Source organism: Staurois parvus, unplaced genomic scaffold, assembly GCF_062004578.1.
Source record: "Staurois parvus isolate SC_StPar_1 unplaced genomic scaffold, SC_StPar_1.0 ptg001943l, whole genome shotgun sequence".
Classification (NCBI taxonomy): Eukaryota; Metazoa; Chordata; class Amphibia; order Anura; family Ranidae; genus Staurois; species Staurois parvus.
In genome coordinates, this window is record NW_028319739.1 from 62,793 (window position 1) to 76,963 (window position 14,171).

At 49.5% G+C, this 14,171-nt stretch overlaps 1 protein-coding gene across 2 annotated transcripts in view; it reads left to right on the forward strand.

The window, feature by feature from the left end:
• Nucleotides 1-12,048, forward strand: part of LOC149433178 (putative sodium-coupled neutral amino acid transporter 10) — a 65,952-nt gene extending 53,904 nt beyond the window's left edge. For both annotated transcript variants that reach the window (XM_089664550.1, XM_089664551.1), the window contains 2 exons: nt 3,424-3,573; nt 5,993-12,048. In XM_089664550.1, coding sequence (XP_089520676.1) covers nt 3,424-3,573; nt 5,993-7,005 — 1,163 coding nt within the window. In that variant the 3' untranslated portion in view covers nt 7,006-12,048. The remainder of the gene's footprint in view (nt 1-3,423; nt 3,574-5,992) is intronic.
• The last annotated feature ends 2,123 nt before the right edge of the window (nt 12,049-14,171 follow it).

Genomic DNA, 14,171 nt, shown 5'->3' on the forward strand with positions numbered 1-14,171 from the left:
CCAAGACTCTACATATTCATGATGGCGCAGCCTATCCGATCATTAGAGACCAGTGACATCACCAAGGCTCTACATATTCATGATGACGAAGCCTATCCAATCGCTAGAGACCAGTGACATCACCAAGACTACATCTTCATGATGACGCAGCCTATCCGATCATTAGAGACCAGTGACATCACCAAGACTCCTTATATTCATGATGACGCAGCCTATCCGATCATTAGAGACCAGTGACATCACCAAGACTCTACATATTCATGATGACGCAGCCTATCCGATCATTAGAGACCAGTGACATCACCAAGACTCTACATATTCATGATGGCGCAGCCTATCCGATCATTAGCCTATCCGATCATTAGAGACCAGTGACATCACCAAGACTCCTTATATTCATGATGACGCAGCCTATCCGATCATTAGAGACCAGTGACATCACCAAGACTCTACATATTCATGATGACGCAGCCTATCCAATCGCTAGAGACCAGTGACATCACCAAGACTCTACATATTCATGATGACGCAGCCTATCCGATCATTAGAGACCAGTGACATCACCAAGACTCTACATATTCATGATGACGCAGCCTATCCGATCATTAGAGACCAGTGACATCACCAAGACTCTACATATTCATGATGACGCAGCCTATCCGATCATTAGAGACCAGTGACATCACCAAGACTCTACATATTCATGATGACGCAGCCTATCCGATCATTAGAGACCAGTGACATCACCAAGACTCTACATATTCATGATGGCGCAGCCTATCCGATCATTAGAGACCAGTGACATCACCAAGACTTTTCATATTCATGATGACGCAGCCTATCCGATCGCTAGAGACCAGTGACATCACCAAGGCTCTACATATTCATGATGACGCAGCCTATCCGATCATTAGAGACCAGTGACATCACCAAGACTCTACATATTCATGATGACGTAGCCTATCCGATCATTAGAGACCAGTGACATCACCAAGACTCTACAGATTCATGATGGCGCAGCCTATCCGATCATTAGAGACCAGTGACATCATCAAGACTCTACAGATTCATGATGGCGCAGCCTATCCGATCATTAGAGACCAGTGACATCACCAAGACTCTACATATTCATGATGGCGCAGCCTATCCGATCATTAGAGACCAGTGACATCACCAAGACTCTACATATTCATGATGGCGCAGCCTATCCGATCATTAGAGACCAGTGACATCATCAAGACTCTACAGATTCATGATGGCGCAGCCTATCCGATCATTAGAGACCAGTGACATCACCAAGACTCTACATATTCATGATGGCGCAGCCTATCTGATCATTAGAGACCAGTGACATCACCAAGACTCTACATATTCATGATGACGCAGCCTATCCGATCATTAGAGACCAGTGACATCACCAAGACTCTACATATTCATGATGGCGCAGCCTATCCGATCATTAGAGACCAGTGACATCACCAAGACTCTACATATTCATGATGACGCAGCCTATCCGATCATTAGAGACCAGTGACATCACCAAGACTCTTCTTATTCATGATGACGCAGCCTATCCGATCATTAGAGACCAGTGACATCACCAAGACTCTTCTTATTCATGATGACGCAGCCTATCCGATCATTAGAGACCAGTGACATCACCAAGACTCTACATATTCATGATGGCGCAATCTATCCGATCATTAGAGACCAGTGACATCACCAAGACTCTACATATTCATGATGACGCAGCCTATCCGATCATTAGAGACCAGTGACATCAGCAAGACTCTTCTTATTCATGATGACGCAGCCTATCCGATCATTAGAGACCAGTGACATCACCAAGACTCTTCTTATTCATGATGACGCAGCCTATCCGATCATTAGAGACCAGTGACATCACCAAGACTCTACATATTCATGATGACGCAGCCTATCCTTTCCATATCCAGCATATACATACTATACAGTGCATTCATAAAGTATTCAGACCCCGTTTACTCTTCAATGTTGTGTTGCAGCTAAATTCATTTTTTTCTCATTAATCTACACTCAGCACCAGATAATGACGAAGTGAAAACAGAATTTCAAAAATATTTGTGAATTTATTAAAAAGGAAAAACTGATATCACATTGGCATAACCATTTCCGCGCCGCCCTATAGCAGAAATACTGCGACAGGGCGGCACGGGTGTGCAAAATCACGTATATGTGCAGTTCCGGGTAGGGGGTGCGTGCGTGCCTTACCTGTGCTGCCTTTTGTGGCCTCGGCCGTCAATCACCGGGTCCCGGACGGTGACCAGCACCCAGCAATCTCCAAGAATTACCGAATGGGGAGAGACCCGTGCAAAAAAACAACACAGATCCCTCCCCCGCCAGCTCCTGCACAGTGCTTTTGTATGGCTCTGCATAACAGCATGCGTACAGTGAAACACACCCAGCACACAGTTAACCCTTTGATCGCCCCACATGTTAACCCCTTCCTGCCCAGTGCCATTAGTACAGTGTCTGTGCGATCAAATACCACCGAAAGAAAGCGCTGTTTGTGGGAAAAAATTTCATTTGGGTGCGGCGTTGCATGACCGCGCAATTGTCAGCTAAAGTAATGCAGCGCAAAAAATGGCCTGGTCGGGGGGGGGGGGGGGGGGGGAATCCTCTGAAGTGGGAGGGGTTAATGAGAGAAATGGATTGAAACAACTGTGGTATCAGGCTGCAACATCACAACATTGGAAACAGTGACGGGGGTCTGAATACTTTAGGATTTCTCAGTATATAATCTCCAAACACGGAAAGGTTTCTTCACAGTAAGAGCTGAGAATGTGGAATAGGCTCCCTCCAGAGTTGGTTGTGGCCAGCTCAGTGGATTGCTGTAGGAAAGTCCTGGATTCTTTCTTGGATACACAGAATATAACTGGATATAACATTTATAGGGAAAGGTGATCCAGGGAATATCTGATTGCCTCTCGGGGGATCAGGAAGGAATGTTTCCCCTGCAGGAGCAGATTGGATCGTGCTTTGCTGGGTTTTTTGCCTTCCTCTGGATCCACTGTGGGTGTAGGGTTATAACTTTTTTTTTTTTTTTTTAATGGTTGAACTGGATGGACTTTTGTCTTTTTTCAGCCAGACTAACTATGGAACTATATTGCCTGCCTTAGAAAAGCCTAACACCTTTCAACTTTTCATAATCCTTAATACCTCTATATAAAACCAATCGCCTATAAATATAGAAATGCATAAAATGTGGTCAAACGCTAAAAGGACAATTTCCCGTAAAATTTTGGTTGAAAAGCAAAATCCAGAAAATCCATCAGGTGTTCAGTGAAGGGAAATGATTGGGGCAAATCTAGAAGTTCGATTTGTGGACGGAGAACATTGACTTGTCTTCTCACTGAGTGTTTGTGTTCTTTGTTGCGCACGCAGAAGCCGGGAAGGCGGAGCTGTTGGATCACGCCATCTTGTTACAAGTCATTAAAGAGCAACAAGTGCAGCAGAAACGTCTTCTGGACCAGCAGGAGAAGCTGTTGGCGGTGATCAAAGAGCAGCACATGGAGATCCACCAGGAGCAGCAAGGTGAGGTCAATGGGAGCCGTCAGAAGGGAGGAGATGACACCGAGGGTCTAGGATAACGCACATTTCTGTTTTTTTTGGGCTTGAACTTGATGAACATTTACTTACATCTAAGTTAGCAGTGGCTGATGTGTCGTGGACCGCGATGACAGCATCTGAGTCAGGTTCCAGCCTATTGCGTTCAGGTCTGGGACATTTTTTGATTCATTTGAACCAGCCATTGTGTATGGCGGCCTTTCTTAACCGAGGTGCCTTGAGGTTTCTTCAGGGGTGCCTTGAGGTTTCTTCAGGGGTACCTTGAGGTTTCTTCAGGGGTGCCTTGTGGTTTCTTCAGGGGTACCTTGAGGTTTCTTCAGGGGTGCCTTGAGGTTTCTTCAGGGGGGTGCCTTGAGGTTTCTTCAGGGGGGTGCCTTGAGGTTTCTTCAGGGGTGCCTTGAGGTTTCTTCAGGGGTGCCTTGTGGTTTCTTCAGGGGTGCCTTGAGGTTTCTTCAGGGGTACCTTGGAAAAATGTCTAAAAATTTCCCAAAACAAGCCAGCGGGTGGAACAAGCCGGCCTTTTAGTTACACAAAACCCCCGGTTTTCATTTTGCACCGTAACGACCTTCTAGCCACCGGCGCTCTGACAACCAATGACATCATCAGTTGATAAAGAGCATGTCAGCTGCCTGCACAGCATCCTAGGTTGACCCTCCCCCACCCCTCTCCATCAGCGCTGGGGTCAGGAGCGAGCACACATGTCTGCCCCTCTAGCAATGTGGGTTGCTCTGGAGGCACTTGGAGGGGTAGAGGAGTCAGGAGCACCAGCAGGGGGACCGCGCAATTGTCAATTGAAATAAACCAGCGCCGTATCACAGAAAATGACCTGGTCGGGATCCAGGGGGGAGGGGGGGGGGGGGTGAAATCCTATGGAGGGCAAGTGGTACACTTATTGGGATTTGCACCAGAATACATTTTGGCCTAAATTTTTTGAATACATTTGATTTTTTTGATACTTTTCATTATAGAAAGTAGAAAATATAGGTTTTTTTTTCCATTTTAGGCCTTTTTTTGTTTATATAGTAAAAAGTAAAAAAACAAAAAGCGGTGAATAAAGGCCACCAAAAGAAAGCTTTATTTGTGTGAAAAAAATTGTATAAATGTCTTTTGGGTACAGCGTTACATGACCGCGGTATTGCCAGTTAGTAGCGCAGTGCTGAGTAGCAGAAAATGACCTGGTCATGAAGAGAGGTAAAAACCTTCCAATGTGGAAGTGGATAAGGACTGGGGGGCCATATATCTGCAACAGTTTGGGACTGTCAGGAGCCTTCACCTGATGCCAGAGGGAGGGTATGCCTGTATGTAACGGAACTGACCCTGGACTGCACTGGGGTACTTCCGTTAGACTACCGCTTCCCCGTCCGAACACCAACCACTGACACCACTGCTGACCATACAAGACTAGATGACACCAATCTTGAAGTAAACCAGGAAACAGACTAGTTTATTTTAACACAGATACAAGATATATACACTCAGGGGAACAACCCCCCTCCCTGCATAATGACACAGGGTGTGGCAATCTACCTTTAGTAACAAGAGACACACCAACAGACAGTCCCATCAGGAGGGAGGGCTGCTGGAGACAACCCTTCCCCCCCCCCCCCACCACCAAGCCAATACACAAACACATACATCCCATAATAGTTTGCTCCCAAGCAAGACGCACAATAGAACAATGGGATGCAATCACATGGCATTAAACAATCAACAACCCCCCACCCCAATATTAGAACAGGTCACCCTGTACCCCTAATAGGCACAGGGTGACTTACACATAAGAGGGATATGGGGAGCTGAGACAGGGGTCTCCCCACCTCACCAATGTGAGCTGTGTTCCATGGGCCCCCCACCCAAAGTGAGCTGTGTTCCATGGGCCCCCCACCCAGAGTGAGCTGTGTTCCATGGGCCCCCCACCCAGAGTGAGCTGTGTTCCATGGGCCCCCCACCCAGAGTGAGCTGTGTTCCATGGGCCCCCCACCCAGAGTGAGCTGTGTTCCATGGGCCCCCCACCCAGAGTGAGCTGTGTTCCATGGGCCCCCCACCCAGAGTGAGCTGTGTTCCATGGGCCCCCCACCCAGAGTGAGCTGTGTTCCATGGGCCCCCCACCCAGAGTGAGCTGTGTTCCATGGGCCCCCCACCCAAAGTGAGCTGTGTTCCATGGGCCCCCCACCCAAAGTGAGCTGTGTTCCATGGGCCCCCCACCCATAGTGACTCCCGTCACACTGTAACAGAACACAATTCTTTTTAATAATTAGCAGGGGTTCCTGAGAAGTTACTTCAAGGGTTCTTCCTTGTTAAAAAGGTTCAGAAAGGCCGGGGTATTGTTCTGTTGTATTGGACCAATCACAATGTCACCACATGGGCTCCTTTGTATTGTTTTTAGGTGACAAGGCAGAGGGCCTCGCTCCAGAACATCCGCGGAGTAAAGAAGAAATGAAAGCGGGAAAAGCAGATGAAAAAGATCCCGTTAATAACAAGGAGCCCATTGCAAACCCCCGGAAGGAAGAGCAGAGAAAAGACACAAATATAGCTGGCTTGCCTGTTCCTGAGATGAAAATCGCCAAGGAAAACTCTGTGCTGCAGAACAATAAAGATCCGAATGTCATGAATAAGGCCCCGGAGCCTGAGATGGTGAAGAAGACAGAGGATCACCCTGCTCTTCAGAGGGTTGACATTCCACAACAAAAAGCAGAAGCTGAGCAGGTTGTCCACATACAGAAGCCAGGCCATGAAGAGGACAGGGCACTGAAGAAGCAAAACCAGGACAAGAACCTGCTCAAAAACCAAGATGGTGACCTGAAAGCCAAAGTGAATGAGGCCTTGCCTGGTCCTCCGGAGCACAAGCTCGTTGTAGAACCGCATGCCCCGGGGGATAAAGTGGTAAAAATAACAGCGGGAAGCTTGGAGCAGCAGAAAGCCCAGCCTCACGAGGGGGAAGGACCTAAAGAGGTCAAAGTTCAAAGAGTGGACCGAGATCTGCAAAGACCAAGTTCTAACATCAATGTTCCAAAGGAACCCAACCCTAAGGAACTTCACAACCAGGCTAATGCAGCAGCAGGGAAAGAGCCCGCAATACCAGCCATTGCTGAGAAGGTTGCTGGTGAGAACAAGATGGAAGACAGCAAAGACGGGGCAGCGCCAGATAACGAGCAGGGCAAACCCAACCGAGACCTGAAGCTGCAGAACGAATTGGATCTCCGGAGACGGAAGAGAGAACTTGCGAATGAAGCGATGGAGAGCGACGGGTCCCAAATCATCGGCTTCAACCACGCCCCTGACCTGAGAGTCAACGACCTCCACGCGGCACTCGAGGCTCATCTCAATGCCAAAGCCGGAATACAGGTGGTCTACAGCCGACAAATCAAACAGCTGACAGAGGAGAAGAAGAGGAGATGACAGCTGATAGGACAGCAGATCAATGGGACAGTGGGGACCAAAATGGGTAACGGCTCAGAGCCACAAGCTGCGCTCTTTGAGCCGCCAGGAGGACCAAACGAAGTGAAATCCTGCCAGTACTTGTATTCCGCCCTCACATTTGTCACACTCCAGTCACATGACCAAAATACCTGAACTGCTCGCTGCCTCAGAAGGTTTACCTGATTTAAAGGGGACCTGTCAGCAGAGGATTATGGGAGCTGCCACAGGTCATTTAAAGAGAATCTGTCACTTGTGGCAGGCTGTCTTTTTAGAGAACCCCCCCACCCCCACCCACTGATTCCACTTCTTTTCTGCTCCATTAGAGCCCTCAGCACTTCTGGGTACGAGGAGCATGTGACCTCCACCCACAATGCAGTGCTGCGGCCTGGAAAGCCAAAATGTTTCACATGAGGAAGGGCAGCCAGAAGATGAACTCTGTCCTGTGTAATCTGCATGTTGGATGGTGTTGGAGACAAAGGAATAATGCATTGGTGGGGGAGAGCAGAAAAGAAGAGTGTCAGTGGGTGGGGGGGGGACCCGACACTTCCCTCTGAGGTTCATTTACATTGCTGTCCATGTCTGGGACTATCTGCATGGGTGATGAGCTCCACTCATCTGTGCACCCCCAAACCTCTGCATGCAGCATTGTAGGTGCACTTCATTTGGGGTGCAGGGAGAGGCGCCCTCCTAGAATGGCATTGCCACATCTAAACCACACCCGACCCTTGTAAACCAGTCCTAAAGCGGAGTTGCACCCAAAAGGGAAGTGAGGAGAGAACACCCCAATGGGGTTATCACCGAGAGTGAAAGAAAATCTAAAATTTTGGGCTGACACCAGAACAGGCACAGAGGGGCCAATCTTTCAATGGGGACACAAGTTCTGGTGACAAGGCTCACTTTGGAGGCATAGATTGGCCCCTCTATGCCTGTTTTGGTGTCAGCCCAAAATTGTAGGGAAAACATGTCAGAGATGGTGAATCTCCAGAACGGTAGATTCACTCTCTCTGTTCTGTTTACCGATCTCACCAAGAGTGAAAGTGAAGGAAAATCCCAGATTCTGGGTCTGGCTCTGGGACAGGAAATGAAGAGAAATCTCCCGAATGGGACACAGAAATTAGATCCTGCCGGGTTCTGACCTCTCTGCCTTTTAGTTATACATTGAAAGCGAAAGCTGCACCGCCGTCTCTCACTTCACTCCTCCGTAATTTCCTGACCGGGACCAAGTTCACCGTTCTTGTACAAAGTCCCGAATTCAGTCGCTTCATAGCTGCAGGTCACTAATTTGTAAAGAGAGAGAAAGAAAGAGAGAGACAGCTGGAGCCTGCAGCCCAAGGCCTCATTCACACGGGCAAGAGGAAGACAGCAGAGGGCGCATCTAAGTGTAGTGGTTCAAAACACATGTTGTAGTAGACAGCAGGCAGGGGGCAGCGTTCACGTCAGAAAACAAATGCTTCCGGGGTGAGTCTTCTGTGGGCACAATACGTAGTTCCTCCACCGAGATGAGCAGCACAGCCACGCCCCCACATCTGGACAAACGTGACATCACTTCTGGTGCCACCCTGGCCAACTTATGGTCCTGTGGCGTTCTCCAAGGCTCTCTCCATAGAATCCCAATGGCTGCTGTACTCTGCTACATCTCGGCCAGCCTGAGGACCTCCATCATAGAATCCCAATGGCTGCCGCACTCTGCTATATCTTGGCCATCCTGAGGGCCCCCATCATAGAATCCCAATGGCTGCTGCACTCTGCTACATCTCGGCCATCCTGAGGGCCCCCATCATAGAATCCCAGTGGCTGTCGTACTCTGCTACATCTCGGCCATCTTGAGGGCCCCCATCATAGAATCCCAATGGCTGCCGCACTCTGCTACATCTCGGCCATCCTGAGGACCCCCATCATAGAATCCCAATGGCTGCCGCACTCTGCTACATCTCGGCCATCCTGAGGGCCCCCATCATAGAATCCCAATGGCTGCCGCACTCTGCTACATCTCAGCCATCCTGAGGGCCCCCATCATAGAATCCCAATGCACTCTGCTACATCTCGGCCATCCTGAGGGCCCCCATCATAGAATCCCAATGGCTGCCGTACTCTGCTACATCTCGGCCATCCTGAGGGCCCCCATCATAGAATCCCAGAGGCTGCCGTACTCTGCTACATCTCGGCCATCCTGAGGGCCCCCCATCATAGAATCCCAATGGCTGCTGCACTCTGCTACATCTTGGCCATCCTGAGGGCCCCCATCATAGAATCTCAATGGCTGCTGTACTCTGCTACATCTCGGCCATCCTGAGGGCCCCCATCATAGAATCCCAATAGCTGCTGTACTCTGCTACATCTCGGCCATCCTGAGGGCCCCCATCATAGAATCCCAATGGCTGCCGCACTCTGCTACATCTCGGCCATCCTGAGGACTCCCATGAGACGCAGAGACCGGGGCCACAGTGACTTATTATTCATGAGCTTCTCCACCTAACTTTCCCAGTTGAGGAACTGCCCACAGAAGACCCCACAGAGGAATTTGTTCAGCCGTGAGCGCTGCCCCTTGTGTGTTGTGTAAGTTGTCGCTTGTCTACTCCAATAAATGTTTTAACCCGCCACACTTAGATACGCCCTCTGCTGGCTTCATCTTGCATATGAAGGTTTGCCTGTGTGAATGATGCCTTGGGATGCGCCCCGTCTTACCGCTCAAGATAACCTTCAGGCCTTAAGAGGTGCTGCAATAAAGTGTCCTGGAATCCCCGCAAAAGTCCCTCTGAACTACAGAACCTTTCCTTGGGTCATAGGTCATTTACACTTCTACGCCATGACTTGAACCCCGGTATCCAAGTGTGACTGTTCACACGGCTTCTTGTGGCTGGAAACCGGTGCTGAGTCTGAAGTGTTCCCTCCAAGGAATCCGAAACACAGCTGAGCAGCACCCGGCGTAATCTGTAAGACGAAGATACTTTATTGGCCACGTGGACAATACACTGGTAATAGCTAACGCGTTTTGTCTGTAACAGCCGAAACGTGATTCTTCTTTGTGTCAGCCGAAAAAAGTGATTCTTCTTTCTGTTTCAGCTGAAATGCGTAATTCTCTGTGGGCAGTGTGTTTCAGCCAAAACACATGACTCTTCTTTCTGTGGGCAATATGTTACAGCTGAAACGCGTTATTCCTGTTACAGCCGAAACGCGTGATTCTTCTTTGTTTCATCCAAAAAGCGTGATTCTTCTTTCTGTTTCAGCCGAAACGCGTCATTCTTCTTGTTTCAGCCATAAAACACGACTCTTTCTGTGGGCAGTATGTTACAGCCGAAACGCGTTATTCCTGTTTCAGCCGAAACGCATAATTCTTTCCGTTTCAGCCAAAAGGCGTGATTCTTCTTTCTGTGGGAAGTATGTTTCAGCCGAAACGCGAAGATTCTATTTCAGCTGAAACGCGTAACTCTTTTGGGGCAGTATGTTACAGCCGAAACGTGTTAGGGTATTACCAGTGTGTTGTACATGTAGCCAATAAAGTATCTTCATGTTACGGATTCCCCTGAGCGCCGGCTCCGCTGTATTTTCGATGACTGCCTGTACCTGTCTGCCCCCCTTGGGAAGTGCCGTCTGCGCCCCCCCGTGGGAAGTGCCGTCTGCGCCCCCCCGTGGGAAGTGCCGTCTGCGCCCCCCGATGCACAGGTCTTCCCAGTGTCCCCATGCAGGCCGTCTCATGCGTGTTTTGATGCAGCGCAGACGGCGTGTAGGGGCGTGTCCCTGAATGCACACTGACTGCTTTTCGGGGAAGTGCAGCCGCTGGACATGAATGGGAATGGCTGCATGCTGATACACGGAACTCCTGTGCGGGAAGAGACGGCCCTTCTCATGGGGGGACGGATTGGTACACCCGTGTGAATGAGATCCTGAAAGTGAAGCGGTGGAATCTCCCATCATCCTCTCCTGACAATGTCCCACCCTCCAATATGCTGCAACTATCACACACTGTGTATCCCCATAGGTGCCTCAGGTACGGGGGGGGAGGGGACATACCCCAGAAAATGAATGCAGTGGCTGAGAAGTGGATTAATGGACGGTCTGTGACCACGACGGACAAAATTCAATACTTCCTGCTTGTCAGAAGAAGGGATGGACGCTGCTCAGCCGACCCCAGGAGTCCAATGTTGAGGAATGGCTGTGCTGGCCGTGCCCACTGACGCGTTTCACCCCTCCCACCGGGGGGTGTAGTCACAGAGGTTCCTGCTTGTCAGATGAAGGGATGGATGCTGCTCAGCTGATCCCAGGAGTCCAATGTTGAGGAATGGCTGTACTGGCTGTGCCTACTGACACGTTTCACCCCTCCCACTGGGGGGCGTGGTCACAGAGGTTCCTGCTTGTCAGATGAAGGGATGGATGCTGCTCAGCTGACCCCAGGAGTCCAATGTTGAGGAATGGCTGCACTGGCCGTGCCTACTGATGCGTTTCACCCCGCCCACTGGGGGGGGGGCGTGGTCACAGAAGTTCCTGCTTGTCAGATGAAGGGATGGATGCTGCTCAGCCGACCCCAGGAGTCCAATGTTGAGGAATGGCTGTACTGGCCGTGCCTACTGACGCATTTCACCCCGCCCACTGGGGGGGCGTGGTCACAGAAGTTCCTGCTGGTCCTCGCATTCTCAGTAATTGCACTTCCTGTGCGGACAATGACGGAGTCCACAGACATGAACTGCAACAGTCGCACCACAATGAACCTGAATGAGCAGTTTCTGTCTTCTATGACCAAACATTGCATTCTGGTTTAGTCGCATTTCCGATATGTAATGGCTCCTTACCCTCGCAGAGAGGGACTTCTTCCTCCCGGACACTGTGCCTTCTCCTCAAACTTTCCTGGTTTTACCTGCCAATGTCGGATCTCTTGAACCCTCCACAACTTGCTGAGCCGTCATTGCTGAAACTGTCCAGTAGGGGGCGAGCGTTGCACACAGGGCTTTTCCCGGGTTTGGTGACAATCATTGATATCCGTGATACACAAACTGTTCTGTTATTAAAGAGTTTCCTTTCCACCTCCGTCTGCATCCCAATCGTCATTTCCTTTTTTCTCCCTTTCCCTAGCTCCACGTTCTTCACCCCTCATGGAAGTCCTCGCGATTTCCTCTTCCACTTTACACCTTTAATTATACACATCCTCTCATCTCTATTTCCGCATATTTATTTGATCTCTTAAACTCATCATTTTTCCCACCTTTTATGGAATCTCTCCATTTTATCTCCATCTATGATAAAGTTCCTCCATTCTATACAGAGTCCACCCTTCCTATCCAATCCTTTGTTTTTGGTGCCTCTCGTTCCTTCCACAATTTGGGTATCGGACCTTTTTGCTGCATATATGAGATGGAACAACCCCGAGTTTTTATATTTTTCCTCTGTAAGCTCAGTTCCATGAAGCAGACAGACCTCTGGGAATTTTGGAATTTTAATCCCAATTATCTCCTGAATCTGGTGAATTATTCCCGCCCAATACTCCTGGATTTTAGGACACTCCCACCAAATGTGTGCCATCGTGCCCCTTTCCCCACATCCACGCCAACACAAAGGTGAGTTATCTCCACCTTGCCTATGTGCTACACTCCGTGTAATATATCCCCTCGCTGAACATTTATAGTTCATGTCCACCTTCATATTCACAGCCCCGTGTATAAATCTTTTTTTGTTGCTCATCTAATAATAGACCCAATTCCCTCTCCCATCTCTCCATATATACAAAGGGTCCGTGATGACGTCATTCTAGTGAGAATTTTATACGTGATTTTCAATCTAAACTTATTTCAGAATTTTGTTTCCTGAGCAACCATGGCAACGGTATTCCATTTAGAAATTGAATTCTGAAAAACCTTATTCTCTGATCTCCTGTCCTGAGCCTGTGGAAGTTGGCATCTCCTGTGGCGAGAACGTTGGCATCTCCTGTGGCGTGGAAGTTGGCATCTCCTGTGGTGTGGAAGTTGGCATCTCCTAGGGCGAGGACGTTGGCATCTCCTGTGGCGTGGAAGTTGGCATCTCCTGTGGCGTGGAAGTTGGCATCTCCTGTGGCGTGGAAGTTGGCATCTCCTATGGCATGGAAGTTGGCATCTCCTATGGCGAGGATGTTGGTATCCCCTGTGGCGAGGATGTTGGCATCTCCATGTCACAGGAGATGCCAACGTCCGTGCCATAGGAGATGCCAACTTCCATGCCATAGGAGATGCCAACTTCCATGCCACAGGGGATACCAACGTCCTCGCCATAGGAGATGCCACCTTCTGTGCCATAGGAGATACCAACGTCCTCGCCATAGGAGATGCCACCTTCTGTGCCATAGGAGATACCTGGGTTAAAAATAAATTGAGCTTTCAGTTTAATGTTTTGTACTTTAAAGTTCTCCCAGCACAGACTAAATTTCCTCTCGTCTGCACCCCTCCCCCTCCTCTTATACATTTTCAGACATTTTGTTTAGCACCCCCCCTTCCCCATCCATACCTCAGCCCCCTCCAATTCAGCGACATTCTCAACAGCCTCTGCTACCTGGGGACTCTTCTTCCGCATTGGCTGAGGCAGCAGAGGGGACCCGTTGGGGAGCTGCTGTCAATCACAGCCAGTGAGCCAATGAGGAGGGGGCGGGAGTCCAAGACTCGGCTCTATGTGTCTTATGGATGCAGAGAGCAGCGGCTCGGGGACGAGCATGTAGCGGTGCCTCCAGGGCGAGCAGCTCTTCCTGGGGACAGTGCCTGAGGGGAAGAAGCCAACAGGGACCCAAAGAAGAAGGATGGGGGCTGCTCTGTGCAAAAACCGCTTCACGCTGCAGGTAAGTATAGACGTGTTTGTTGTTTTAGTGTCACTTTAAATAGAGGTGTGGCCCACCACTTCCTGATTCCTTGCCTAGGCACAGGTGACAGTTATCAGCCACCTGCAGCCTTCTGGGATGTCCATGTCACAAATGGCAGGAGGCCATGGTTGGGTAAGGGATGAAGTATTTGGTGCAATTCAAATATCTGGGATCTGGCATAGAGCCGAGTGTCATATCTGTCCATATGTAAGATGGCACTATACATCCTCAGGGAGCCACCTATGAAAAGCAGGAAGCAACAGCCGTCCCCCATTATGAGGAAATCCAAGATGGCAGCCTGGAAGCAGAACACCCCCACTGAGAACCTTGG